The sequence below is a fragment of the Orcinus orca genome, chromosome 1 (assembly GCF_937001465.1).
Source record: "Orcinus orca chromosome 1, mOrcOrc1.1, whole genome shotgun sequence".
NCBI classification, from domain to species: domain Eukaryota; kingdom Metazoa; phylum Chordata; class Mammalia; order Artiodactyla; family Delphinidae; genus Orcinus; species Orcinus orca.
Genome location: NC_064559.1, coordinates 96,520,048 through 96,546,301, shown reverse-complemented (window position 1 = coordinate 96,546,301; position 26,254 = coordinate 96,520,048). Strand labels below are relative to the sequence as shown.

Below are 26,254 nucleotides of genomic sequence, written 5' to 3'. Positions count from 1 at the left end.
ACTCAACAGAGGAAGATCTTCACACGACATCAGGGTGTCCTGAGCGCCAGGTGGGGGAGGGTTGCGGTAATGAGTTTGGGAAAACTGAGAGTGCACATCAGTTGGGGCAGGGAGATGCCAGGAGGAAGAACTTTGGATGAGAGAGACAGGTGATCCTAGGGCTGGGTTGAGGGCACCATGGATAGGAGACGAGGTGGCTTGAGGGGAGCCCAGCCTGCATCTGACTGGAGTCCAGCAGGGGGCTCAGTAGCCAGTCAAGAGAGTAAATGTTGGGCTTCCCTGGTGGCGCAGTGGTTGAGAGTCCGCCTGCCAATGCAGGGGACACGGGTTCGTGCCCCGGTCCGGGAAGATCCCACATGCCACGGAGCGGCTGGGCCCGTGAGCCATGGCCGCTGAGCCTGTGCGTCTGGAGCCTGTGTTCCACAACGGGAGAGGCCACAACAGTGAGAGGCCCACGTAACGCAAAAAAAAAAAAAAAAAAAAAAAAAAAGAGTAAATGTTTGCAACAGCCCTTAGCTCCTGGATGTGTCGCCTCTGATTTTTGGAGATTGGGGGTTACTGTGATGCTCTCTCCCTAGATCTTCATGGGAGCCAGGCAGGGGAGGTCTTTCAGGGACCAGAGTCGAGGCTGGGAAGGGATCAGAATCAAGCATCCTTGCCCCTTGGGGGCTACCCCCTCAAAGTCACTCTCCAACCCGACAGAGAGCAAGGACAGGACAAGTCCTGGGATCAGAGAAACAGAGGAGGTGAGAGAGGAGCGGGGGAGCCACACGTTACAGAGGGGCCACAGTGCCCACTCAGTTCCTCAGATCAACTCACAGACTCATAGACTTTTCGTGCTAGACCTTATTTTATCATGAAGAACCTGAGCTCCAGAGAGGTTAAATGACTTGGAAGGGGCCACGTGGTGAGTGGTGAATGTGGGGCTGCTGCCCTGCCTCTGAGGAAGGGACTGGTGTTCCCGTAGCCCCAGTCATTAGGGCATCTCGACCCCATCCCAGCCCTCAGCTGTTTTCTCTGGCCTAACCTTGAAATAGAGGCTGGAACAACGCTGAATGGATCCCTGTAGCCTCTACTCTAGGCAAAGCACCTGCCCCCTCATGCCCCAGCTCCACACAGGTGAGGGATGTTCCCCAAAGCCTGGCTCCAAGCCTGGGCCCAGCACTCGCTGCGTCTCAGGCATGTGAGGAGTCCCCGCGAGCCTGTCTCTCCTACCCACCCTTGGCGGCAGCTCTTCCTTCCTCTTCACCCACTCGCTGGCTTTTGCTCTGTGAGCTGGTCCACTTTACCCTGTGGATCGGTTCACTCTCAGGCTTCTTTTAGAGGAGAGGGTTGGCTGTGCCGAACAGCATACAGAGAGACAGAAATGCTGAGAAAAGCTGGTGGCAATCGTAGACTGTCACCAAAAACAAAGCACATGTGTTAAGTGACCGCACATTCTGTCTGGCGGTAGACAAAGGCCTTACTCACACCATCCATTAGTCCATACAACAAATACATTCTTACCACCCTGCCCGGTTTTATAGATGAGGACACCAAGGTCTGTCTGATTGCAGAGCTTGTGCCCTCAACCACTTTTCAGGCTAGTCTTATGATGAAGGCGGGGCCAAAAATATACCAATGCAAAAGAAAAACAGGATAGTGATAGAGGAAGGGCCGTGGACGAGTCTGGAGGATGAGAGGCCATGGACTAGCAAAGGGAAGGCTGTCGTAAGGTACACCAGCCCCTCTCCCCCTACATCGGGCCCTCCTCAGAGGTCTCACTCCCACCTGCTCCCCTCCCTCCTCCAACACAAGGTCTCCTAGGGACAGGGCTGTATCAGTCTGGGGTCCTTCCCCGATGCTGACAGGGCTGAACCAGAGCCCAGAAGACGGAGGGGCCAGGCTGTGTGTGAGTGAGGTGGGGTGGGGGAGCGTGGAGGGGCCAGCTCCTCAAGTTTCAGTAGCAGGAGCTTTGGGTGTCTGGTGGGTTAAAAATACAGAGGCCCCGAATTAGGGTCATTTGATATCAGTGGCTGAGCCTCAAGGCAGGGGCCTAGAGGGAAGGATTTGAATAGAAAGTATAGAGCAAAGTATGGGAGAGCAGGACAGGGAGGAGGGGAGGGGTGCAGCTGCTGGAAGGGATCCGGGTGGCTCTGGAGAGCCAGGGCCAAGGAGAGGAAGGAGGATGGGATGAAACAGCCTGGTAGCTGCAGAAGCAGAGAGGGAATGGGGCAGGCCTGGGTCACCATTTCGTCCCATCTCACACCCTGGGGGTACGAGAGGTCAGATTCAGGATGGAACGAGTCTAAGGTCCCAATGTCTCCGTCCCAGTGTTCCCCTCTCCTCCAGAGTGCAGCAGAAGGAGAAGTTGGGGCTGGACGTCATCTAGGTCACATACGTCCGGGCGGGTCCACCTGTCTCTCCTGCTGTCTTTGCTCTGGTCACGGGGCTGTGGGCACGTTGGTCGCTCTCTTGAGATGGGTTCTGAGGTCTCTCCAGCTCCAGCGTGCCCTGCCTAGCTACCTCTGGCCTCTCCTGTGCCAACGACAGCTGTCTCTCTTGGACCCACTCCCGCCACGTTCTTGAGATTTTCCCTGGCCTTCCTTGCTTAGCCGTGTAAGGTCTGCCCTGTGGGAGTGCGGAAAGGTCACTCCTCTAACATAACTTCATGGTGCAAAACACCCGCTGTGCCTCCAACATCGGAGACACCTCAGGGTGGGCGTGGGGGCTTTGATCTAGCCTCTCTCCGGTCTCCCTCGTGCCTCTGCTTACCTGTGCATGAGCCCTGGAGGGCCGTGAAGAGGGTCCTTGAAGGTACCCAGAGCTGAGCCCATCCACTCCGCCCTCTCCCCTAAGCTGGGATCCAGGAATTTAGAGCCCCTCTGCACCAGCTCTGCTTTGCACAGAATTAAGCGGCATCCTTGGTTCAGGGCACAGGGCCCCACCTCTTCATGTTTCCCAGTGTTAATTTTTTTCCCTACCGTTGATACCTGATCCTTTTTGTCTTGTCAAAGACGTAGGAATGAATAGTCACAGTTCGCTCTCCTTGGAATCATTCAGCCAGGGGAATCCTCCTTCCCACTGTGCCCTAGAAAACCAGTCCCGTAGGATCAGAGTAGAGAGTACGAGCAGGAGGCAGCAGCCGAATGACTTTCTCCTTCTCCTCTCGGGTCTGTGGGCAAAGAAGCCCCAGATCCGCATCTCCAAGGACTCCAAGGGCCAGCACTTCACGCCCCACACCCCGTCCTTCCTCTGCATACTCCAGTCAGGAGTGTTGAGTGAAGCAAAGGAAACTGGCTGGAGCTGAGCCAGGGCGCCAGTCCTGGACTCAGCTCCATCTTTTATTCAGAGAATGACCTCATCCTTGGTCTTGGTTCTTTAAAGGGAAGTGCAGGGGGTCTCTTTCCTGCAGCCTGGATTGCATTTGTACTCCCCCCGCTCCACCCCGCTTCCTCCACGAGATCAAAGAAACAGACTTGACCTAGAGGAGAGTCCCAGGTTTTAGGACTTAGAGGCAATACCACATTTGCCCCCCTTTTTACAAATGGATGACAAATTTAACCTCTGACCCAGAATACCTCCTCCTCTGCGGGCCCCATTTCCCTCTCTCTGAGTACCCTTGCCCTCGCTCCACTCTCCCTGATTACCCCCAAGCCTCCCCTCCCCCAGCCCCAGCTTCATTTACCTCCGACTCATCTGGTCTTATTTTTAGCTCCAGCTTTTTCCTTTCTTAATATGGCGATGAGCTCCTAGGCCGGTGTGGGGACAGGGGCCGAGGAGCCCTGGACATTGGGGGGGAGGGGGAGGGGAGGAGGCTCTGGGAGCCTGGGTGAGAGGTGTTGGAAGTAGGAGGATCCCGGCCCTCACGGGGCCGTCCTGGCCTCAGGAGGTTATCCGTCTCTCCTGCCAATCCTGGAGACATATTTAGACGGGACCAGGTGGGGGCCGAGGGGTGCCAACCTCAAGGGCAGCTCCGGTTCCCTCCCCACCCCCTGCTCCTCGCCCTCCCCCTGACCCTGTTTCTCTTGGCTCTGTCGGCAGTTTCTCCAGGACCTATAGCAGTGTCCTCCGTCCACTGCTCTGGGCCCTTCCCCACCCCACCCCCACCGTGAGCCCCTAACTCAGGATTTGGGACCCAGGGGCCCCTCCCTACCCCAGCTAACCTCTTCTGGACCAGGAGAGCCGACCCAGATCCCACTACCTCCATGAGTGCTGCAGACAGGATGGGGGCCAGAACTGTGCCCGGCCTGCGGCTGGCACTGCTGTTACTGCTGGTGCTAGGGACACTCGAGTCAGGGGTGCAGAGGCAAGACGGGCTGGACTTCCCCGAGTATGATGGTGTGGACCGTGTGGTCAATGTCAACGCAAAGAACTACAAGAATGTGTTCAAGAAGTACGAGGTGCTGGCACTGCTCTACCACGAACCCCCCGAGGACGACAAGGCCTCACAAAGACAGTTTGAAATGGAGGAGCTGATCCTGGAGGTGAGTGGCGGGCTCCGCAGGCCTGCAGAGCAGCCCAGTCCCTCTCTGCACCCCTCTATCCTGCAACTCCATGTAGATCTTTAAGAGTGAGATCTGGGCGTGAGGGGCAGGGCAGCAGGACCCTGTCTCGACCAACAGGACCAACAGGACCCAAGCAGCGTATGACCTTAGCCAGAGAGAAACAGAGATTCAGGAACCCCCAAAGTACCACCGTAGCCAGGCAATTTTAGGAGGGAGGGGGGTGCTGCAGGGGGGAATCTCTCCTCTGTGCTAGAGGAGGGTGGTAGTACTAGGTTTGGCTAAGACTGAGGTGACCCTGGAAGGGGGGCAAAAAAGGAAAAGAGGTTCTTCAGGGGAAGGTGAAGAACTGCAGTACACCCCCAAATCTACTTTCCTAACCAAAACGTACCCTCTCTCCATACACTTTAGGGGCTGCACCCCAAAGAGATCCAAACTGAGTATAAATTTAAACGTTATTAACATTTTGCTTGCATGTCATTGATTTAATGGCTAAAGGTTTAATAGAGCCCACCGTGCCTCCCACTGGCCTCTCAGTCCCCTCCCCCTGCCATCTGCCCCTACTGGATCAAGCTGGGCACCCCGATTGGAGAATTCTTGTGTTTGGAGGAGGCTTCACCATGCCTTCCCCAACTTGTCTTTGTGGGAAGATTCTCCTCACCCCCAAGCTGACCTGGGGCGCAAAGGAGAGAGAGAGTCTATGGTGACAAGAAAAAAGCCCATGTTGGGGGATGACTGGGAAATGTGGTCACACAGCCCTCCAGGGGCCGGGCTGTGCTGCAGTCTCCTTGTCCAAGCCGCTGCAGCCCCTCCTCTAGTCTGGCAGGACGGAGAGGCCCCAGCTTGCCCAGAGCTTGGAGTATTTCAGGGCAAGACACCAGGACGGTAGGTTCTCATTTCTGTGTGCCCCTGCCGGGTGCCGGAACCCGCCGCCTGATTAACGAGCGGAGTATTTTTATCCTGAGCGCTGAGCATCCCTGGCCATCCACCTGTCCCAGCCTCCTGAGAATCCGAGCGCCCCGAGTCTGTGTTAGGTGGGGTAAAGCTGCAAACCACGCCCAAGGCAGAGTGCATCAGGGTTGAGAGCCCCGCTGGGAGACCCATGAGGACAGGGACCTAGGGTGTGGCTCTCCCTAGCCTAAGGACAGCTTGAAGTAGAGAGCAAAAGGGAAAGTCCCACCCCATTGCGGGAAAACTGGGCCTATTTCATCTCTAATCTCTTTGTCAGTCTCTCTGCCTCGAGGGTGACCAGAGCCCCACGCCCCACACCCTCTTGCCCTCCGAAATTCTCCCCACTGGGACTCACTCAGAAGAATCCCAGGGACGTGTAACATCACCCCCACGCTGAGCGTGGTCTTTGATCAGTATGGAGTACAGGGCTCAGCTCCGAAGGAGGAAAGAGCCTCAGTCATCCTGAAGCTAGACCCCTCAGCATCCCTAAGGAACCTGGAAGTACATGCGCAGTGCCTTAAAGGTCAACAGAATAAGCACGTTGTAAATGAGCAATAGGTGCGCAGGAGTTAAAATTGGACCACAGACCAAAAGGGTGGAGGGGGGCGTGGTAGGGAAAGTGGAGCTCTCCTGCATCCTAGCACAGTGTCAAGGTTAACTCATATTCCCTGCATCCCAAATGACCCAGCTCGCAAGCATGAGATCGGGAATAGTGGTTACTGAGAATTCCAGAGGCTGATTTTAACCCTAACTCTCCCTTCAGTTAGCAGCCCAAGTCTTAGAAGACAAGGGTGTTGGCTTCGGGATGGTGGACTCCGAGAAGGACACGGCTGTAGCCAAGAAACTAGGTAAGGGAGGGGTGGGAGGAGCAGGGAGGGGAAGGTGACCGGTGAGAAAATACTGAAATTTGGAGGGTTATGGCTGGGGCTTCCAGCCTCTCCTTTATTCCTTATAGAGACCCATGCTCAAATCCCAGAAAGAGGTGAAGATGGCCTTATTTATACCTACCTAAAGATAGGGGCTAAGTTCTGGAGGAAAGGGGAAATCAGGGAACACAAGTGGGGCTGGAGAGACCTCTGCAAACTCCTCTTCCAACCCCTCCCCCTCCAGAGCCGCGGGCTGGGTATTACAGCACCAGCCACCAGGGGGCAGCACAGGCCTGAGACTGGACTCCGGATGTGGATGGGGGAGGGGTGGCCAGTAGTGAAGTCATCTGGTCAGTAATAGCTGAAGGTTAAAGTGCTGGACTGGGAATCAGCAACTAGAGTCCTCAGAGGAGGTAAGAGGAAGATCTGTCTCTGGTTATGGCAGGCAGAGAAAGCGGGGAGACATCTTGCTAGGACCTATATCTCCCTGTGTCCTCCCCTAGCGTTCCCACCTGACCCCAGCTTCCCCCTGGAGAGCCCCTGGGGCCAGACTAGCCACCTAGGCTAAATCCAGGGGCACAGACACCGGGGATGGAGGGGCTGAGAGGCAGTGGAGGTGCGCTGGGCAGGTGAAGGATGTGTGGTCTAGTGGGATTATGGAATGGGCTGCAACCCTGGATTTGGACCCTTGGACCTGTGGGAAGGTTGCAATCATGGCACACCTCTGGCTCACTCCCTAGGACTAACTGAAGAGGACAGCATTTACGTATTCAAGGGAGATGAAGTCATTGAGTATGACGGCGAGTTTTCTGCTGACACCCTGGTGGAGTTTCTGCTTGATGTGAGGACTCTGCTGGACCTAATGGCCTTGCTTTAAGACCTCACGCCCTTCCGACCAACTGCAGCCACACACACACACACACACACACACACACACACACACACACACACACACACACACACACACACACACACACACACACACACACACACACACACACACACACACACACAGGCAACAGAGCCCCTTCCTCCCCGTTTCCCAGCCCACTTTTCCCTGATCCCTCTCCTTGCCTCTACCACTGAGTTCAGAAACTCACTCTCTTCCTTCAATGTCCTTGCTCTTCCAGGTCCTAGAGGACCCTGTGGAATTTATTGAGGGTGAACGAGAGCTGCAGGCATTTGAGAATATCGAAGATGAGAACAAACTCATTGGCTACTTCAAGAGCAAAGACTCAGAGCGTGGGTAACCCTCAGACTCCACGGTCCCCTCCGCTGGTCCCCAACTTCACCTGTCCTCCTACCTCCCCACTTCACCCAGCACTGGCTCTTGCCATGGTGGGTCCATCGATCGACTGCTCTGATCTCCCTGCACTCTGCGGGTTTCACAGACAGGCACAAAGGCATTCCCCTTCCCCGCACCCCACCACTGTATGTAACCACTCTCAGAGGACTAGAGGGGGTGGGTCTCAGAATGAACCCCACCTGCCGAAGAAGAACTGGGGAGAGAGAGAGGGGGGATGGTTCCCTGGCAGACCCTGCTTCCCCCAGAGACTGACTCTGCATTCCCCCCTCAGATTACAAAGCCTACGAGGACGCAGCGGAGGAGTTTCATCCCTACATCCCCTTCTTCGCCACCTTTGACAGCAAGGTTCTCCCCCCTGCTGCTGCATTGGGTCTCCCTCACTCCCCTCAGCTGCCCTCCAGCCCCCTCTCCCAGAATCAATGGGGGACCTCCTCCCCCACTACACACCAGTACTCCCCAACCCCACCCCACCTCGGGCCTCCCCCATCCCACAGATTTTAAATTATCTAACCCACCCCTCTCTCATCTTCAACGAAAGCCCAGAGAAGTTAAGACACGTGTCCAGTGTCACAGAGGCAGTGACAAGGGCCCAGGTTGTCTCACTCCCTGCCTGACATCTGCTCCCCCATAATACTTCCTCTCACCATGACCCCGTGTCCCCTGCCCCACTCCCCCATCCCCTCCCCCAAAAGGTGGCAAAGAAGCTGACCCTGAAGCTGAACGAGATCGATTTCTACGAGGCCTTCATGGAAGAGCCTGTGACCATCCCGGACAAGCCCAATAGCGAAGAGGAGATTGTCAACTTCGTGGAGGAGCACAGGAGGTGGGGAGCGGGGGCAACCCTCTGAGCAGGGTAGGCTCCTCCCCAGGCTAGAACACGGGTCTGTGAGATGGGCTAGGGGGATCTCAGCCAGCCAGGAGGCAGGTCTCTCCTAGAGATGAATACACTTCTGGTATCAGTTCTTATTGATACACTGACCATTTTGCACAATATTTTGCACCCCAGCACTTAGCCCAGAGCCCGGAGCACACACAGAAGGTGCTCCATAAATGTGTACAGTTCACTGTGATGTTGACTGAGACCAGGGTTGAGGGCCTGTGGTCTGCCAGGAACTCCCAGGTGCCATCTCTCTTATTGTACTTAATCCTTTTAACAACCTCAGTGAAAAAGAGTCCACGAGTAGTGTCAGAACTGGATTCTCATCCAGATCTGGCCTGTGTTCTTTCTCATACATTACCTACACCAGTGGTTCTCAACAGGGGTGGAGGGAGTGGCGAGGTAGGGGGAGGATGTTGTCTTCCAGCGGGTATTTGGCAATGGCTGGAGACATCTGTGGTTGGAGAGAGAGCTACTGGTATTTAGTGGGGAGAGGCCGGGGATGCTGCTAAATAGCCTACAGTGCCCAGGACAGCCCTCCCGCAATGAAGAATTATCCGGCCCCAAATGTCACTAGTGCTGAGGTTGAGAAACCCTGGCCTACATTCACACATGATTCTCTTCCTTCACAGTACTCCACAACTGGAAATAGCCGTTCATCAGCGTAAACACTACTTCTCTCACTCTCTCCCACTAGATTATGGTCCGCTTCATCGGGGCAGGAATATGTCTGCCTTGTCCAACTCTGTCTACACAGCACCTAGCACAGCATTTAGAACATCTGCAACACTCAGTGTTATTGAATGAATGAATGAATGAATGAACACCCAGATGTCCAGTTCTTTCTCCCGAAAGTCTCTCTTCCAGTCCCCTTGCCCACCCTCCTCTCTCCTACCTGCTTTAACCATGCAGTTATCTGGGCCTGGTGCCCAGAGCTTAGACTCTGACAGATGGCTTTGTTCAAGGCTGCAAGCTGTCTATGCCCTAGGCATGACCCTGTGGCAGCCTCTGCTATGGGGACCCTTTGGAGCCAAGGGTGTCCTTCTTGCCCACTTAGTGACTTTCTTTCCCTTCTAGATCAACCCTGAGGAAGCTGAAGCCTGAGAGTATGTATGAGACCTGGGTGAGTGCCCCGGATGGGGCCCAGGCCCTCGCAGGAGCATGGGAAAACTCAAGTCCTAGAAACATCCAACCCTGCTGCTCCTCATGTCTTGCTTATAGGAAAGACAGTGTACCAGCAAAGGTGGAGGGTTTCTGTTCTGAGAACATGTCAGGAGTTGGGGGACACACATAACTTGATGACGATGACAAGGGAGGAGCTCTAAGCTCTGGGGCTGAAGGGTTTGCCAGCGGAGGTGTGGGGACCCTGGGGTGGAAGGGGGCAGTGTACTTGGAAAAGGCTCACCACCACAAGAATACACCTGCTCCAGAAGCTGGATTTCCACAAAAGTTAGGTCCAAGGTAGATCTAGGGCCTGTTCTGGGCTCTCTAACTTCAGTGAGTATAGCTAAGGTCTCCCCTTCCTGCCCCCCACAGGAGGACGATCTGGATGGAATCCATATTGTGGCCTTTGCAGAGGAAACTGATCCTGGTGAGGGAGGAATACTGGATTGGATTTGGGGCAGGGGCGGGGGCACTGGTGAGAGAGGGAGATGGGGTATTTATCAGAGCATAGGCTTTTAACACATAAGACGGGTTTTTTTAGAGCACAGTTTACAAGCAGCCTGGGGCTAGACATGCGGAGTTGTGGGAGGCGGGAAAAGAGAGCTGGACTCCTGTTTCCTCTGTGCCCCACCGTGCACTTATCACCTGTGTTCCCTCCAAGATGGCTATGAGTTCTTAGAGATTCTCAAGGCTGTGGCCCAAGATAACACTGAAAATCCTGACCTGAGCATCATCTGGATTGACCCTGATGACTTCCCCCTGGTAAGAGCTATCACTCAGGCACTGGCTATCCCAGGCAGGGCACATCTCAAGGGGGAGCCTGTTTCAGAGTTCTTCTCCCCGTCTCCTAGTGGAGGATCCTGTCGCATGCTCAGGGGCCCTGAGCGCATCCTGAGAAAGGGGAACCAGGATGATGGGAAGTGTGGGAACAACAGGATTCCCAGAGCAGAGGCTGAGCAGAGAGCTCATGTGCCCGGGGCTGGCTCCTTCTAGAGAAATCCAGAGTTTGGGGGAGCAGAAGGGCGCATTAACCTTGCATGTGGGTGTCCACAACCACAGAATCAAAGCACAGAGATTCCATGTCTCAGGGCACGGCTCTGTTCCCAGCTGAATCCCCAACACCTAACACTCTTCGTTGAAAGAGGAACTAGATGAACAAACAGAAATGTGAGGACCGCTGGCAATTACAGAGTATAACTACCTTAGTTTAGAGATATAGAAACTGAGGTCCAGGGAGAAGTGATTGCCCAAAGTCACAAGGCCAATCAGTAGCAGATCCAGGAGCAGAACAAGGTTTCCTATCAAGTTTTCCTCGGAAAGGAGGGACCAATGTCCCCAGCTGACCCTCTTGATACTTTCCTTTGGGGATATCTACCCTTTAACTGCTTAGTTCTACCCATTCCCTTCAGGCACTATAGCTGGACCTATCCACCAATCTACCGTGGGTTCACTGTCCTCTCTCTACCCATGGCTGACCCTCACACTCACACTCACCCTCCTGGACTCAGGTGTTCCTAGCCTCCATTAAGTTGCCATATGTGATCTCTCCACAGCTGGTTCCATACTGGGAGAAGACGTTCAACATCGACCTGTCAGCCCCACAGATAGGAGTCGTCAATGTTACTGATGTGAGTTTCCTTCCCTCATCCCCGGTTGACCCCAACTCTCCTTCCCAACATAGCTAGTCCTCCTCTGCTCTGCTAACTAGGAATTGAGCCCTCCCCAGAGGAGTTAGACATGCCCAGTCTAATGGCTGGAAAGAGGGAGAGATTCCTGCCCTGAACACACCCCTGCCTCTACCTGTTGGAACTGACTGCTCGTCCTTCAAGGCCCAGTTCAAATCCTCTCTTCTCCATGAAGTCTTTCCAGATCTCCCATTTGGAATTGTTCCCTCCTTGGCACTCCCAGAGCCCATTTGGCATTGAGAACATGACTTTTATATGGCTATTCATGTATCATGTCTGTCTCTTCCAGTAGACTTTGAGCTTTTTGAGAGCAGAAATCTTCTCATTCACACACAGATAGATGCTTCAAAGATATTTGTTGAGTTGAATAAGTCACAGCCTGCTTTCATATAATTCTCAGTCTAACTGAGGAGGTAGGTATTCCGTTAACTACCAGGCCAAATCTGATAAACTCTATAATAGAGATACGAAGAAAACATCAGGAAGGCAGAGAAATCAAAGTGACTTCTGCTTGAGAATCAGAGAGGGTTTAAAAGGAGTAGAGTTTAAAGTGGAGATTGTTGTAAATCAACTATACCTCAATTTTAAAATATAAAAAATTAATTAAATCTAAACAATTAAAAAAATTAAAACACACTGGAGATTGTACCGTGTATAAGAGTTCTACAAGTGCAAATTGTATGAGTCATTTCCAAACTGATGGAAAAAGTTAGTGCAAAAGGTCAAAAAGTAGGAAAATGAATATCAGATTTGGGAAAAGGCAAGTCGTTTCTTATGGCTTGAGAGTCTAGAGATCTCTGAGGATGGTGCTAGAAAAGCAGGTATTGGAAAGTCTTGAATGCTAAAGAGTTGCTGACTTTATTCTCCAGGCCATGAAGAGCCACCAGTGGTTTTGCATTAAGGGCATGATAGAGAGGTCTGTTTTAGGAAGCTCAGCATGGCAAGAGCTTGTAAGAAAGACTGAAGGGAGAAGGTCTATTTGCTGATCCAGCCATTCTTTCTACTCCCACTGTCACTATTCCACCCTAGACCCCCACCTGGACAGTTTTCCTGCCCACTGACAGATGAAGAGAAGGGACAGAGGATGTACAGAGTCCAGTGAGTGGGAGGACAGGTCTAAAGACCTGAATCGGGCTTAGTTCTGACGCCTTGTCTGTGCCATGTCCTAGGCGGACAGCGTATGGATGGAGATGGATGATGAAGAGGACCTGCCTTCTGCTGAGGAGCTGGAGGACTGGCTGGAGGATGTACTGGAGGGCGAGATCAACACAGAGGATGATGATGACGATGACGACGACGATGATGACTAGTTGCTGTGGCAGCCATCTCCTAGCCCCACCTGCTGTCCTCCTGCCCCCTCCTCCTTCCCTGTCCTTCCCTGAGCTCCTCCAGGGACACTAGGTCATTCTCTGCCATGGGGCCCACTGGGGTCTCTATGCTGCATGCTGAGATTCAAGGAGCTACTTTTCCCTACACACCAGCCCAGCTATCCCATCTGACTTCTGTTTCCAGTCCCACCATGTCCCTGTATCGATTATTTGTTTCTTCCATCACTCCCTACATGCTTTCTTGTGACTTCCCTCTTGCCGTATCTATGGGCCCCTATCTCTCTTCTGCTCCCTCCAGCTGAGCACACTCTTCCCCCACTCTCTCAAGTCCTCTATCCTTCTGACTGTCCTATCCCTGGCCAGGGGGACGGGAGGGTACTGTGTTTGGAGCTATATCTTAGCAATCTCTTGTTAATGTACTTGGGTCAAATGAGAGACCTCAATAAATGATCTGGGGCAACATGAACAAGTGTCTGCTGATGAGGTCTCACCCCTATGGCAGGAGGGAGGCAGCCAGAGGATGGGGATTTAAGGTGTGGGTACCTTGTTAGGGGACTGTGATAGCAGGGGGGTGGGGCTCCTCCCTCTAGGCAGTTATCCCAGAGAAGCTTGGATTATTTATCTGCTGCAAGTCAAAAAGGCTTTTCTGAACACATGGTGTTTGTCCAGCACTGCTGTCAGGCTTTGGGAGAACAGAGAGTGCTGGGCCTGTCCCTGCTCTCGAGCTGATTAGCCTCACTGGGAAGTCAAGACAAGCACACTGAAGAACTGAAGAAAAATACAAAGCAATATGTAATTAAGCGATTATGTGCTGCTTGATAGCACCCCCCCTTGCAGCGCTTATTTGAATGGCAAGACTGAGCCCAAAAAACACTTCCTCGGTGCGGCCTTCCCAAAGGTGGCCCCTCCTGCAGCTCCCTCCTCTGGGCTCCCACTGCACTCTCTCTGTCCACCTCTATTCTAGTACTAGCTCTTCATTTACATGTCTGTCTTCCCCACCAGACTGTGAGCCCCTTGAAGGCAGGACCCCAGGCTTTTTCTCTGTGTCCACAGGGCCTGGCACACCAAAAGTAGTCCCTAATAAATGTTTGTTAAAAGAAGGAACAAATGAATACAATGGCCTCAGAAGAGAGAGATGAGAGTGGGCTTTGACGGCTTCATAAAGGAAGTGAGCATTTTCTAGGCCTTAAATGAATAGTGGGATTTGATTAGGGCAAAGGAGTTGGGGAGGAGACATTTCAAGTAGTGAAAACATCAAAAGCACTGCCAGAATGCGTGTGCCATGTTGGGGCACAGAGGAGACCAAGGAGACAAGAAGAGAGGTTCAAGTGGTGGCCACGAGGTTGGGTGGGCATCCGGGGCTAGGTCGCAGAGGTGTTTGGATTTAGTCCTGTGAGCTGGGGAGGAAGGGCAACATTTAATCTGGCAGTGATGAGCAGGATAGATAGAGGGAAGGAAGCCGATGGAGATACCAGAGGCAGGGAGTCCAACTCTTATCAGACAGTTATAATAATCTGATGGAGGTAGGAGAACACGGATCAGAGTGGTGGTTATGGGAGTGCAGAGGAGACGCTGAGCTTTGTTCAAAGGGGATTCCCCAGACCTGAGCCTGCTGGCGATCTTGGCAGGAAGGACCCACATTCTCTCCAGCACAGGCCCAGGCTGGGGTAAGTGTAAAGGAGTAAGGAGTAGGGGGGGAGGAACCAAACAACTGAACAAGCCCATAACTAACAGATGTTACAGCTTTCATGGACTGGGTATAAAAGTGTTGCTGGACAACTTAGAGGATCTCTGAGTATGGAAGAATGAGACCTGAGGTGAGAGGAGTTTTCACCCTCCACAGACAAATCCAGGAAGTCTTCCTGGAATTGGTGGCAGGAGTATAGAGTAGAAACCACGTATTCATCCAACTTGCACCCATTTAATAAATGTTTAATACATAGTACGGGCACTGGGCCAATACAAAAATATTATGGAACTTAACTCTCTAGCATAGGTCAGTGGAAGGCCCCAGACTAAATAATAGCTCCCATGTTTTAACCACCCATCTGTGCCAGTCACTAGAGACTTACAATTTCTAAAACTCAGAAGAACACTGTGAGATAGGCATCAGTGTCCCCGTCTTGCCCTTAATGAGGCTCAGAGGCATAACCTACCTAAGAAAGGAGCAGAGTCAGCATGAAGCCCAAATCCCCTGTACCTGAAAGACCTGGACCTTTCACTGACTGTAGATAAGTCATTCAGCTTCCCTGAGTCTCAAAGATGGGTCAACAAAATGAGTTTTGGCCCTACAACTCAGAACAAATGAGATATATGCAAAGGCAAATTATGAGGGTGTGTTGCTATCAAAGGGGCAGTGACATGGCACACTGGGGGAAGAGGATGGCGAAAGCAAAGAGAAGGGCTGTGAAATCCAAAGCAGCAGCAGCCTGAGCCTCTTCTAGGGGCAGTGTAGACTCAAGAAAGGATGGGCTCACCTGAGGCTTCCTGAGGGGTCTCTGCCAGGCTGGAACTGAAGTGAAGCCGGCGCGCTCCTGGAGGTGGCACAGACACTGATGGGGCTCAGACCTTGTCCCCGGGCCAGGCTCTGCCAGAGTTGAGGAGAGACCTCTTAGGCTGGAGATGATAACAGATCATCTTCTTCCTTCCCTCTTTCAGTATGGCTAAGGATCTGGGGGAGGAAAGTCCCTGGGGTAGAAGGGAAGTGAGAGCTGCCATGCTGGGCCTGGGCAGAGGGGCAGAGCTAGGAGACAGAGCCGAGCGTGGCTCTGCAAGTTGTCTATATTTGCATGCTGAGCTCACTGCTGCTCTTTTTCTCCACAGAAATACAATTACATCATGGTGGGGGGAAGGCGGGAGGGTGGTATATTTGGGAAAGGTGAGAGGAACACAAGGGGCCAGCTGGCATCATCCTGGAGAAGGAAGATCTGTGGCTCCAGAGCAGGCGAAGGGGGCCCCCATTTTGCTTCTTGCCCCTACTCCTTCCTCCTCCCCCACCTTCCAAGGTGGATAAATCTGAGCTGTCTTTTACTACGGCTCCCCTGACCCATAAGGGGAAAAGGTTTTTACAAATACTGAGTCAAGCATCTAAGAGGATCCAGAGGCCAAAGGACTTCCAAACCCTTAAACCCTAACTTACTCTTTGCCTCCCAGGGTCCCAGCCACTGTGGTCACCGAAAGGTCGTAAGGGAAGGAGTGTGTCCCTTTGGGAAGAATTAAATCTGAGAATTGGGGCTCGCTGTTTAGGGGAGGAGGCGTCGTCGCTACTCCAGCCCTCCCGCACTTCTGCCCCCGTCCCAGGAGTCTTCCAGAACCCCAGCCCCCTGCTGCCTCCCCACCCCCTCTCCCGCCGCTCCCCGCCCCCCGCCCCTCCCCGGCTCTGACATCACGGGCCAGCCGAGTGGGGTGAGGCGGCGCTGGGCTCGGGCTCCGGCTCCGCGGGCGGAAGAGGCGGCGGCGGCAGCAGAAGCGGCGGCGGCGGCGGCGGCGGCGGGAGCCGAGGAGGAGGTTCCGGACGCTGCTCAGGAACCGGGGACGCCGGAGTGCCCGCTCCCCGAGCGCTCAGCCCCGGAGGCGGTGAGAGGGCCGAGAGGGGAAGTGTCGCGGGGAGGGGCAGATTTGAGGATCTGGGCTTGGAGGGGCGTTGATCCGGGACGCCTGGGGACAGATGCGGAGCGTGGGGGCCCCGGAGGGGTCCGCTCCGTGTCAGGCCCCACGGGCTCCGTCTCTGTCGGTGCGCTCCGAGCGCGGTGTGTGCTGGAAGCGGCGTGGCTCCGGCCGCCCGTTCCACTCTGACCAGCAGTTTGGGAGTCGGACCGGGGCCTGGGGATTAGGATGGAGCCTGCTTCCCGCCCAGCCAGCTCGGCCGGGCCAGCTCCCGCCCCTCCCTCCCGTTCTCTGGCTTTGGACTCGCCTCGGCTGGCGGTCTCCCGGCCCAGCCCTGCCTCAGTTCCGCCGGCAGCCGCCCCTGCTCCGAGGGCTCAAACCCGGCAGCTGGCACCACGTGCCCTCACCCAGTCCTCTGCACCTGGGGTAGAGGTGGGATTGTCGAAGGCTTGTCCGGAGGGAAGGAGTCGGGAGCTGGGGGGTGTACAGGAGAGAAGTAGCTAACGTAAAGCCCCTAATTAATTTCATATAATCTGTATCAAAACTGACAGGGACACACACACCTACAAGAGACACGCCAGCACACACGGTGACACACACCCATGTGACTCTTACACACATCGACTGCACACAGCAAATCACAAAGGGCCCTGCGCTACGCATCCAAGCTCCCACCTCACTCCCACTGTCTCCCATGTGCAAGTCTCCTGGCAGAATATCAGTCTAACAGGACAGCTGAGTGGGGGCCACCGTCCCCAAGTCCACCCTAATTTTCTGGACCTCTTCTCCCAGCCCTGGGCTTCAGATCGCCCCTCTTTAAAACAGTGAGAAAACATGGTAGAAAATCCTGGTCTCAATCCAGGACCGGGAGACAGGATCTTGAGGGCGAGTGAGCCTGGTGCTTTGAATCCGGGTGAGTAGTGAGGGTAGGGGCTGCTGGTGGCCTCTCTTGCTGGGTCCAGTTGGAGCTTAGGGTGCTAGGAGTGGCTGGCTTCTGGGCATCTGAGTGGCCAAGGGATGGAGGGGGGATGGAAGAAAGGGAGAGAGAGAAAAAGAAAGAATGAGTATGAGTCAGCCAAGGATGGAGGCCCAAGTCAGAGAGAGAGAATGAGGGGAATGTGTGTGAGAGGCAGACAGACATCAAGAGAGGGACACAGAGGGACAGAGATACAGTCAGGGAATGGGGAGGGGAAGGAAGTGAGAGTCAGAGATGGTCAAATGAGTGGGCAGAGTGCTGGGGAATGGACGACAGAGGCTCAGAAATTAGGGAGGATGAAAGCAGGATGGTGGTGAGACCACTGGGAGTTAGGGGAAACATGCTGAATATGTGTGTTTTGTTTCCCTATGTGTCTGGCCTCCAGGCTGTCAGAGCGATTAGCTTTAATTGCTCTTCCCTTTGTGGTTAAACACTCCATTGGGGAAATTGCCAGAGATGCCCTAGGCTGCCAGCTGCCCTGGTTGCCTACTTCCTCACTTCCCTGACACCTGTGCCCATCATGTGTGCGTGTGTTGTCATGCATGAAGAGGAGGACCAGAGTCACACCCTGCTATGCCATCCCCTCACTCTTTCACACAGAGCCTCCACCGCAGTGCAATGGTGGACATCACCAACCTGTACACAGCCAACCAATCCAGGCCCCTCCCCGCTAAACTTACTCTATCTCTTTATAGCAGGGACACTCACTCCTTCCTTGTATAGCTAGTATAGTAGCTCTGAGTCCTGAAATAGGGACACCAAGTCACAGAACCCAGGAGCCCTAAGTATTCTTGGCTACCACCAGGTGGGATGGGATGAAAGCCCATTGAAAGGAAAGGAGGAAAAGAGAGACTGAAAGACTAGAGAGAGAGGTAATAGATGAGGAAGAGATAGAGGGATGGGGGAGAAACAGAAGGAGGAAGAGAGAGAATCAGATGAGTAGAGAGCAGTAGAGGCCCCATTCCCTCTCCTCTGCCGGGCCTGATCCAATGCCAGGTATCTTCTGATGCTCTCATCCTGGGTCCAATCCTTCTTCTCTTGACTAAGGGCAAAAGCTTAACCCTGTCTTTGTAGCCAGGGGTAACCCATTTTGCTTCTTGGACTGAACGTTTTGAGGTCCAGGTGTCCTATCCCACCCCCTCATTCCCAGGCTGACTCTGGAGCCTTAGAACCCTCTTCTTCCTACTTTACAGAAATAAAGGCATCCTCCCCCCACCCTCCCCCCAAAAAGCTGAATAGAAGCTATGGGAAGAAGTCAGTTGAGTATGATAGTAAAGAAATAATTAGGGACGAACTATAGGACTGCTTGAATTTGGGGCCCAGATAAAATTTAAAGTAGGAACCCTGCTCTCTCCCTTCCCAGCCCTCTGCTTTGCTGTGATCACCACCCTCCCACCCCAAACCCCAGGCAACAAGACTGACAGACTTGAGTGCCTACAGGCCGCCTCCTGCCCACTGCAGGATCTCCAGGTCCTTGCAGTTCCCCTCAGCCTTAGGCAGCTGCAGCCGATGTGAGGGAGGGAGCAATAGCACCTCCTAATCCTCAGGCTTCTTAAATTTACTGAGGATTTGGAACCAAATGCTAGGGAGAGGATAATCATAAATTAATGTCCAAATGCACAGAAATTCTTTTGGTGCTACCACCTCCTCCACAGGTGGTCATCCCATTTTGCTAGGCTCTCAAAGTGTTCCCAGGGCCCGCCCCTTCCTCCCCCGGTGCCCATGGAGCACCCACCTGTCATGCTCCCAGCTACTCCCCTAGAAGGTCAGAATATAACCCTTACCTCCTGCCCCTCTTCCTCAGCATCCTCAGTTGGTTTGACTTTTGTCAGAGCCCCACCTGGGGCCAGCTCAGAAAGAGAGTGAGGAAGGAAGGAAGGAAGGTGTGAGGAAGCGGTGAGCAGAGCACAGAATGATCTGGGAGGGAAGGGGACTGACTTCCTGGCAGCCTCAGCCCCGGTTCCCGGTTCCTGCCCAAGTATCCTGTCCCAAGAGTGGCCTCCGCCCAGGCTGCCTGGTGTTCCCTGGGCAGCCTCTGCACTGTTCCAGAGGTCAGGAGGACTCTTCAGAGCTATGAGGGCAGGAGACTTCTCTATAGGCCCTATGGAATTCTAAATCTTGGGTGAGAAAAGCAACATGGAGGGTGAAGGAGCCAAGCTTCTGCCAAGCCCCACCTACCATGGCCAGACTACAACTGGACAATGGTTGACCAGGAAAGCTTGAGAACCAAGTAAGGAAATTTCCCCCAAACTCCCCTGCCCTTGCCCCTGCTGCCACACCCAGGCCTGGGCAAATGGGATCTCTCCAGGGAGGCAGGACACTAGGCTGCCTTTCCCTGCACCCTTACCGGGCCCTTCTCCTATCCCTTCTCTCTGTTCTTACTCCCCACTCCCCACATCCCTCCTATCCAGTGGTGTCATTGTCCTGACAACTGAATGGGGGGGGGGCACCCAGAACTGAGGTTGCCATGGTAACCACTGAGCTGAGGCTGCAGCCTTCTCTTCGTGGACTCTGTGTGCTCCCTGTGCCCCTCCCCCGCCCCACGGATTCCTCATTTGCAGGCTCCGTCTCTTTCCCTCTCCCAACACCAGTTCTCTTCCTCCATTCTCTAGGCTCCCCTTACCCTTCCTCTTTTCTCTGGATGTGAGCCTGTGATTATCTGCCTTCTTACACATACTCTTAGCTGGTCAGACACATACACACAGACCACATACACTCAAAGCCACACATCCAGTGCTGGCACGTACACATCCATTACCAGAACATCCAAACACACCCACAGATACCAGCACTGCCTCCTCCCTGTACCTGTGCCCACACCCAGGATCAGCATCCATACAGAGGGTTCTGGCACACACACATTCCCACCCCCATTTCTCTCAGGGGCCTCCTTGTATCTGTTTCACTCTCACAGAAAGCTCCTACTCACCGCCCCCAGCCTTTGTGGGTGGGTGTCTAATACACATTAATCCCTTCCCGCCCACCTCCCCTATAAGTCTGTGTTTTCAATTCAGAGTCCTAAATCTTAACTCCTCCCAGGAGATATTCTCTCTCTCTCTCTCTCTCTCTCTCTCTCTCTCCCTCTCCCCCCCTCCTCCCACAGGATCTCTGTATTTACAAACTCTTCTTCTATGTGAAAGCAGGGCACTATGGTCCTAAAGTCTGTCCCATTTTCCAGCTAAGGGCTTGGTCGCAGGGTCTCGACTGGGGCAGCCTTCTTGAGCGCATCTTGCCTCCTTCCCATGCTGCCCTTTTTTCTTCAGCTCTCTTCACACCCCACCTCCATTATTATCCCCATCTCTGAACCCTGTCCCCATCACTCCCCTTGTCTACATCCCCTTTTCTGTCCTTGGATTATCAGTGGAGGGGGGTGGGGGCTGAGCTCCAGAGCCTGCTGCTGTGACCTAGATTTCAAGGCGAGACGGTTCCTGGTGCTGACAGTCAGAGAGCATTGTTTCTGGCCCAGCCTGGCAGGGCCACCGCTGGGCCCTCTGTCTGGTTGCACCTGGGTGTGCAAGTGAGCATGTGTATAAGTGCCTGTTTCTCGTGGGGCTCATGCTGGCCCTGCTGCCTGGCTTGTTTGTGTCACAGTGCCTGCCACCAAGGGAGGCTTGTTTGTTCTGGTCCAAGTAGGGGGCTGGGAATGGGGCCTCCTGGGTGCATGCTTCTCTCCCTCAGTTTCCCTGCATGTAGGTGGAAATAAGGAATATGGGGTGTGTCAACTAGTCCCTTTCTGCTATATTCCCGGCCCATTGTTGGGGTGATTTGTGGGCAGTCTCAGTCAAGTACAAGGTCATCTAGCTCCTTGCCCCACCCCTTAGTCTAGCCACAGAGTGTTTATGCCATAATTTACTTTTTAAAATGCTTTACTTTTTAATTATAAAAGAAATATATAGTCATTGTGGGGGAAAAAAGCCCCTTTTTAAAACTCACCACTGGAGTTTCACATTTTATCAAATCCAGAAAGTTCATTCTAAGGTCTGACCTTCTTTCTTCCTGTCTTAGCCACAGTCCCTATCTTAGTGGAAGGAGGGCCTTGAATGTCCTCTCCTTTTTCACCTAAAAATCTTCATAGAAGAGGGATGGGGTGAAGGCCTAGATGAGATCCAGCCTTCCCCGGCCCCCTGTGGGAGGTCACGCTGAAGGTAGTGCCAGCGGGATGTTGATGCAAGCAGAAGTGGCAGCCCCCTTCCTGCCAGACTTTCCCAAAGCTGCGTCTGAACCCCTTCTCCCTGCCACCCAGCCAGCCTGGGAACTGGGCAGGGGGCCAGAGCCAGCCGCTTGGTATTCTTGGGCGCGGGGGCTGTAGGCATAGCACAAAGGCTAGGAGAAAGGGCTGTGTAGAGGCCCAGCAGCAATCAAGGGAGAAAATGGGCTCCGCAAAGGTGGGGGTAGCCCATTGCTTCACCCTCCCCACCCCCATCCCGAGACCTAATGACTGAATACAGGGCTGAGCATGGAGGGGCCAGGCAACTAGGCATCTATCCAAAATGAGTCATTAGTGGGGTGGTGGGGAGTTGAAGTGAGGGACCCCCTTTGCTTCTGGGAAAGAATGGAAGCTAGAACATGAGCTCCAATCAACCTCCCCCAGCCCCTTCCTTTTAGCTTCTCACTGCCACAGCAAGCCTCTCCCTGGTCGTTTTGGTGTGTTTTGTTTTGTTTGACAGGGGGAGGGGTTGCAGGTGGGTGGGGCGATTCTGGGGGGGGACTTGGAGACAGCGGGTGAGAAAGTCGGGAGCAGGTTGCTATGGTAACCGCCTCCTCAGTCGGGGAGCTGTTGCCAGGGTTACTGTTAGAGGGGGGAAAAGGAAGAAAAAAGATGGTGGGGAGAAGGAAGTGTGACTTTTCACTCTAGACTCCAGCCTGGCCCCTAGCTTCCCAGTTTCTTCCTGTCTACTCCTACCTCCCTTAGGTCTTCCTTTTCTTCCTCCAGTCCTAGCCTCCCCAACCTCTGTGTTCCAGGCACTTGCCTGGTAGGGTAGAGGAGAGGTGGGTAGTGCCAGTGAGTGAACCAAACCGTGAACCTCAAGCTCAGCCTCCTCTCCCTTTGTTCCCCCCAACCCCAGTCATGGCCGAGTACGGGACCCTCCTCCAGGACCTGACCAACAACATCACCCTTGAAGATCTGGAACAGCTCAAGTCAGCCTGCAAGGAGGACATCCCCAGTGAGAAGAGCGAGGAGATCACTACTGGCAGTGCCTGGTTTAGCTTCCTGGAGAGCCACAACAAGCTGGACAAAGGTGGGGGAGGGGGACACAGGCATCCTACCATCAGCCGTTCAGGCTCAGTTCATTCAGCAAATAGAAATGAGCTCAGAGCTCCTATACAAAGTGCACTCCTTTTTGACAAGGCAGGATAAGAGGGGTGCTCTAAGAGAGTAGAGGGGCTCTAGGGCAGTGGTCTTTACATTCTTCATGGTGCATTACATTCTTCAGTAAAAATATTATTCAGCAAAAAATGTTACTCAGATCCTACTGTGCTATTATCGTATATATAATAAAACATTAAAATAGGACTTAAAGGTGATAAAACTTAAAACCACAAGTTCTAACATTTTCTTATTCACTTTTAGAGACCATTGCTCTGGAAAGGGCTTTGGGGAGGAACTGGTATTTAAGATGGCCCTGAAGGGCAAGTGGGATTTCAAAGGCAGGATCCAAAGGAGGACATGCTAGGCAGAGGAACATAGCATGTTTAGAAGTGGCTGGAAAGGTAAGTTAAGACTGTGTTGTGGAGGGCCTTGAGTGACAGGGTATTTGATAGGTGAGGTGAGTGCCCTGAGGGTGCTTCAGAGATACTAATCTGTAGCATGGAATGAAGGGAGGGAGGCTGAAGGAGGACATGCTACACTTAGGACAGGGGTCCCTAGCGGTCCTGTTAGGAACTGGGCCGCACAGCAAGAGGTGAGGAGTGGGCGCGAGTGAGCGAAGCTTCATCTACCGCTCGCTCCCCATTGCTCGAATTACAGCTTGAACCATCCCACCCCTGCCCACCCTGTCCATGGAAAAATTGTCTTCCACGGAACCGGTCCCTGGTGCTAAAAAGGTTGGGGACCGCTGACTTAGGGGACTACTGCAGTAGAGGGGAGGAGCCAGGCAAGAAGGCATCTGCAATCTCCTACAACTGGCCGACCCATGGACATCATCCCTCTGGTCATGTCTGTGCCTTCTCATTCAGAATTACCCTTCTCACTAGGCCCAGAATCTCTCCTGGGTTGTCTACAGATCCCACCCTTCTGGTCCTACATGTGCTGCTGGGAAATTCTGATGCTTGCTTGGAGGAAAAGTGAAAGAGGGACAGGGTGGATGTTGGGTATTTGGAAGCCCGGTTAATTTTTCTCTTCTCCCCTCCACTCAGTGTGGAACCTGGTATTTAACCTAAATCCCTCATTCTAAATCTGTAATCTAGAAACTTCACTCATCAATGATCTGCCCTTCCTGAGAAGAGTTCTCTACTGTCTTCTGGTGCTTTAGCTTTCTTTTCCTGGCTTAGCTGCCCCTCTTCTTCCAGTGTTGCCTCCTCCAGTAACCAATGTGAGCAACTCAGGCTTGGTTCCTGAAGCCTAATCCAGCAGTGTAGGGGAAGCTGACCTCTACAGCAGCTCTGATCCTCAGTCTCCTGCCTTCCTCCAGACAACCTCTCTTATATCGAGCACATCTTTGAGATCTCCCGCCGTCCTGACCTACTCACTATGGTGGTTGACTACAGAACCCGTGTTCTGAAGATCTCTGAGGAAGATGAGCTGGACACCAAGCTAACCCGTATCCCCAGTGCCAAGAAGTACAAAGGTAAGAGGCCATGCCTTTAATATGTACCTCTGCCCCTCCCATGGATTATCTGTGGAATACTTGAATTCTGGGAGAACAGAGGCTTATGATCAGTTAGCCTGCCTACTGCCTCCCGTGACTTCTGTCCCTGGACACATCCCTTTTTGCCCCCAGACATTATCCGGCAGCCCTCTGAGGAAGAGATCATCAAATTGGCTCCTCCACCGAAGAAAGCCTGAGCAAGGGGGAGGAAGAGGAGGAAGGTTGGACCTTCATCAGACCATTCTCTTCCCCCATCCTCCAGGGGAGGGGGCAAGGGCATCCCCCCCCCCATCTACCCACTTACTAACCTGGTCCTAACCCCCTTACTGTGCGCGTGTGTGTGCGTGTGCGCACGCTCTGGCTGTCTGTCTATATGTCTAGCTCATCTAGTTCCTCCTCCTTGTGAGGGGATGGGGGTCAGGGGCTGGGGGTGGGGGAGCTCAGTTTCCCCACTCTAGGGGGAGTTGGGGGCTATTTTTATGCAAATAGAAATGGGCACATTCCTCCTACTTCCCTTTCCTCCACTCTTCCCCCACCTCTCTAAAGTGTGGGAGCAGAAAAGGGCCTGTATTTTCCTACAATGAGGCAGCGAGGTAGGAGTGAGGCATGGGAGAGGTGGGTGAATCGAATGAAAAGCAGTGAGAGGGAAGATGAAGAGGCTACCCAACCCCCACCTGGAAGGGGCAAAGAAAAGCCAGAGTTTGTGTTTGTACCCCAAAGCTGGACTGGCTCAGGAGTCCAGTTTCCAGTAGTTCCTCAGGTTGGAGGGCCTGGGCACCAGCAGGTCCCTTTTTGCTCCCCTCTCATGGGCCTACGGTGGGTATGAGCCAGGGACCTAAAGAGAGAGGATCACTGGATCCTTCCCTGGCCCCAAAGTTCAAACCCCATGGAGAACCCAGCATTAGATACCCCCCACCCACCTCTGCTCTGGAGAGACTGTGCTGGGAACACACCCCATCACTGAGCCTGAGTGGGGATGAAGGCAGAGAGGAGTTCCCTGTTCCACTCCTTTATTCCTACTCAGACTGTTGCACAGGAGTCCCCTGAATCTAGGGAGGTTGGGGAATCGAGATCCTTAGGTTTTAACTCCAATCCTGCTCCCACTTACAGAGTCCCTACGTGGTTATTGCAGGCAACCTTCCCTCTCTCCATGATCTAGAACCCCCTCTCCCCCAAGCCAGAAAGAAGGGAAGAAGCTAACTACAGTGTTTTCCGTTGCACTGATCCCCAATTCAGTCCAGGAGGGGACTCGGTAACCCCTCTCCCTCAATATCCTGGCACCTTGGGCTTATGAACCCCTCCTAGCCAAATCACTAGAGTACAGTGACCCCAGCCTCCTGCCTGTCCCAAGATAGCCATCCCCACCCTGACCGTGCTAACTGTGTGTACATATATATTCTACATATATGTATATTAAACCCGCACTGCCATGTCTGCCCTTTTTTGTGGTGTCTGGCATTAACTTATTGTCTAGGCCAGGACGGGGGTGGAAGGGGAATGCCACAGTGAAGGGAGTGGCAGAGTCAAATTGCTACATAGTCAAAACAAAAAAAACTTTTTTAAACTTTCAATTCACATGCAATCTCAAGAGGCTATTTAGAGAAAGTTTAAGCTAGGAGCTTCTAGGATGTGGGAGCAAAACTTTAGTGGAGGGGAGAGCTGGCTACTGGAAGAGGGAAGAAGCCAGACTGGTTGGAGAGCACCCTCTAATCCTAGCCTAGCCCAGCCCAACCTGCCTGTACCCTCTGGCCACTGCTGCGGACACCTGCCTTAACACATACACCTCGAGTACTCCACAGTTTTGCCTTAAAGGACCTTCCCAAGTTTCCCCAGTCCTGTCTGGCTTCTCCCACAAGGAGAGAGAGATACTTGTAGAATTGGGAGGGGGATAAAGAGCAGGAATTATCCTTCCAAGCCAGGATATGTTATGCGAGAACAAGTCTGAGAGAGAAAGGAGGTGGAGGGAGGGAATATATTATAAAGAGCCTTCCTTTGAAGAGAGAAGAGGATGAGATGGGAGAAGGGAGACAGGGTCATTTTCAGCGGAGTCTAGCAATTTCTCTGTAAGGCAAAATAATCTAAAACGACTAACCTGCCCTCCTGCCCCCTATACTGCTGTGAGATTGCCCCTATCCTGTGCTCCTCTGTCTGCAGTGTGCACGGCCTTGTTCTAACCCTGGAATAAAGGTGATTGTACTGTAC

At 53.3% G+C, this 26,254-nt stretch overlaps 2 protein-coding genes across 3 annotated transcripts; both read left to right on the top strand.

Moving 5' to 3' along the window:
* Nucleotides 1-3,792: 3,792 nt before the first annotated feature.
* CASQ1 (calsequestrin 1) lies at nt 3,793-13,130 on the top strand. Its single transcript, XM_004284447.4, has 11 exons — nt 3,793-4,466; nt 6,199-6,283; nt 7,042-7,142; nt 7,432-7,543; nt 7,879-7,952; nt 8,300-8,430; nt 9,562-9,607; nt 10,021-10,075; nt 10,310-10,410; nt 11,202-11,276; nt 12,503-13,130. The coding sequence occupies exons 1-11, from the start codon at nt 4,188-4,190 to the stop codon at nt 12,641-12,643; spliced, it is 1,200 nt and encodes a 399-aa protein (XP_004284495.1). The 5' UTR covers nt 3,793-4,187; the 3' UTR covers nt 12,644-13,130.
* A 2,943-nt stretch (nt 13,131-16,073) lies between these two features.
* PEA15 (proliferation and apoptosis adaptor protein 15) lies at nt 16,074-26,253 on the top strand. 2 transcript variants are annotated; one of them, XM_004284446.3, is made up of 4 exons: nt 16,074-16,237; nt 22,310-22,483; nt 23,876-24,031; nt 24,185-26,253. In XM_004284446.3, the coding sequence occupies exons 2-4, from the start codon at nt 22,312-22,314 to the stop codon at nt 24,247-24,249; spliced, it is 393 nt and encodes a 130-aa protein (XP_004284494.1). In that variant the 5' UTR covers nt 16,074-16,237; nt 22,310-22,311; the 3' UTR covers nt 24,250-26,253. The 2 variants fall into 2 exon arrangements, with proteins under 2 accessions (XP_004284494.1, XP_033270216.1); XM_033414325.1 differs by lacking the exon at nt 16,074-16,237 and adding an exon at nt 19,365-19,431 and having other exon boundaries at nt 22,301-22,483.
* Nucleotide 26,254: the final 1 nt, after the last annotated feature.

What these genes read in the sequence shown, in the direction of transcription:
- PEA15 (XM_033414325.1), top strand. Translation starts at nt 19,380, where the DNA reads ATGGAGGGTGAAGGAGCCAAGCTTCTGCCAAGCCCCACCTACCATGGC. An exon ending in CCCCACCTACCATGGCCAGA is followed by an intron (nt 19,432 to 22,300) that starts CTACAACTGGAC and finishes CTTTGTTCCCCC; the next exon opens with CAACCCCAGTCATGGCCGAG. An exon ending in CCACAACAAGCTGGACAAAG is followed by an intron (nt 22,484 to 23,875) that starts GTGGGGGAGGGG and finishes GCCTTCCTCCAG; the next exon opens with ACAACCTCTCTTATATCGAG.
- CASQ1 (XM_004284447.4), top strand. Translation starts at nt 4,188, where the DNA reads ATGAGTGCTGCAGACAGGATGGGGGCCAGAACTGTGCCCGGCCTGCGG. An exon ending in TGGAGGAGCTGATCCTGGAG is followed by an intron (nt 4,467 to 6,198) that starts GTGAGTGGCGGG and finishes CTCTCCCTTCAG; the next exon opens with TTAGCAGCCCAAGTCTTAGA. An exon ending in GAGTCGTCAATGTTACTGAT is followed by an intron (nt 11,277 to 12,502) that starts GTGAGTTTCCTT and finishes GCCATGTCCTAG; the next exon opens with GCGGACAGCGTATGGATGGA.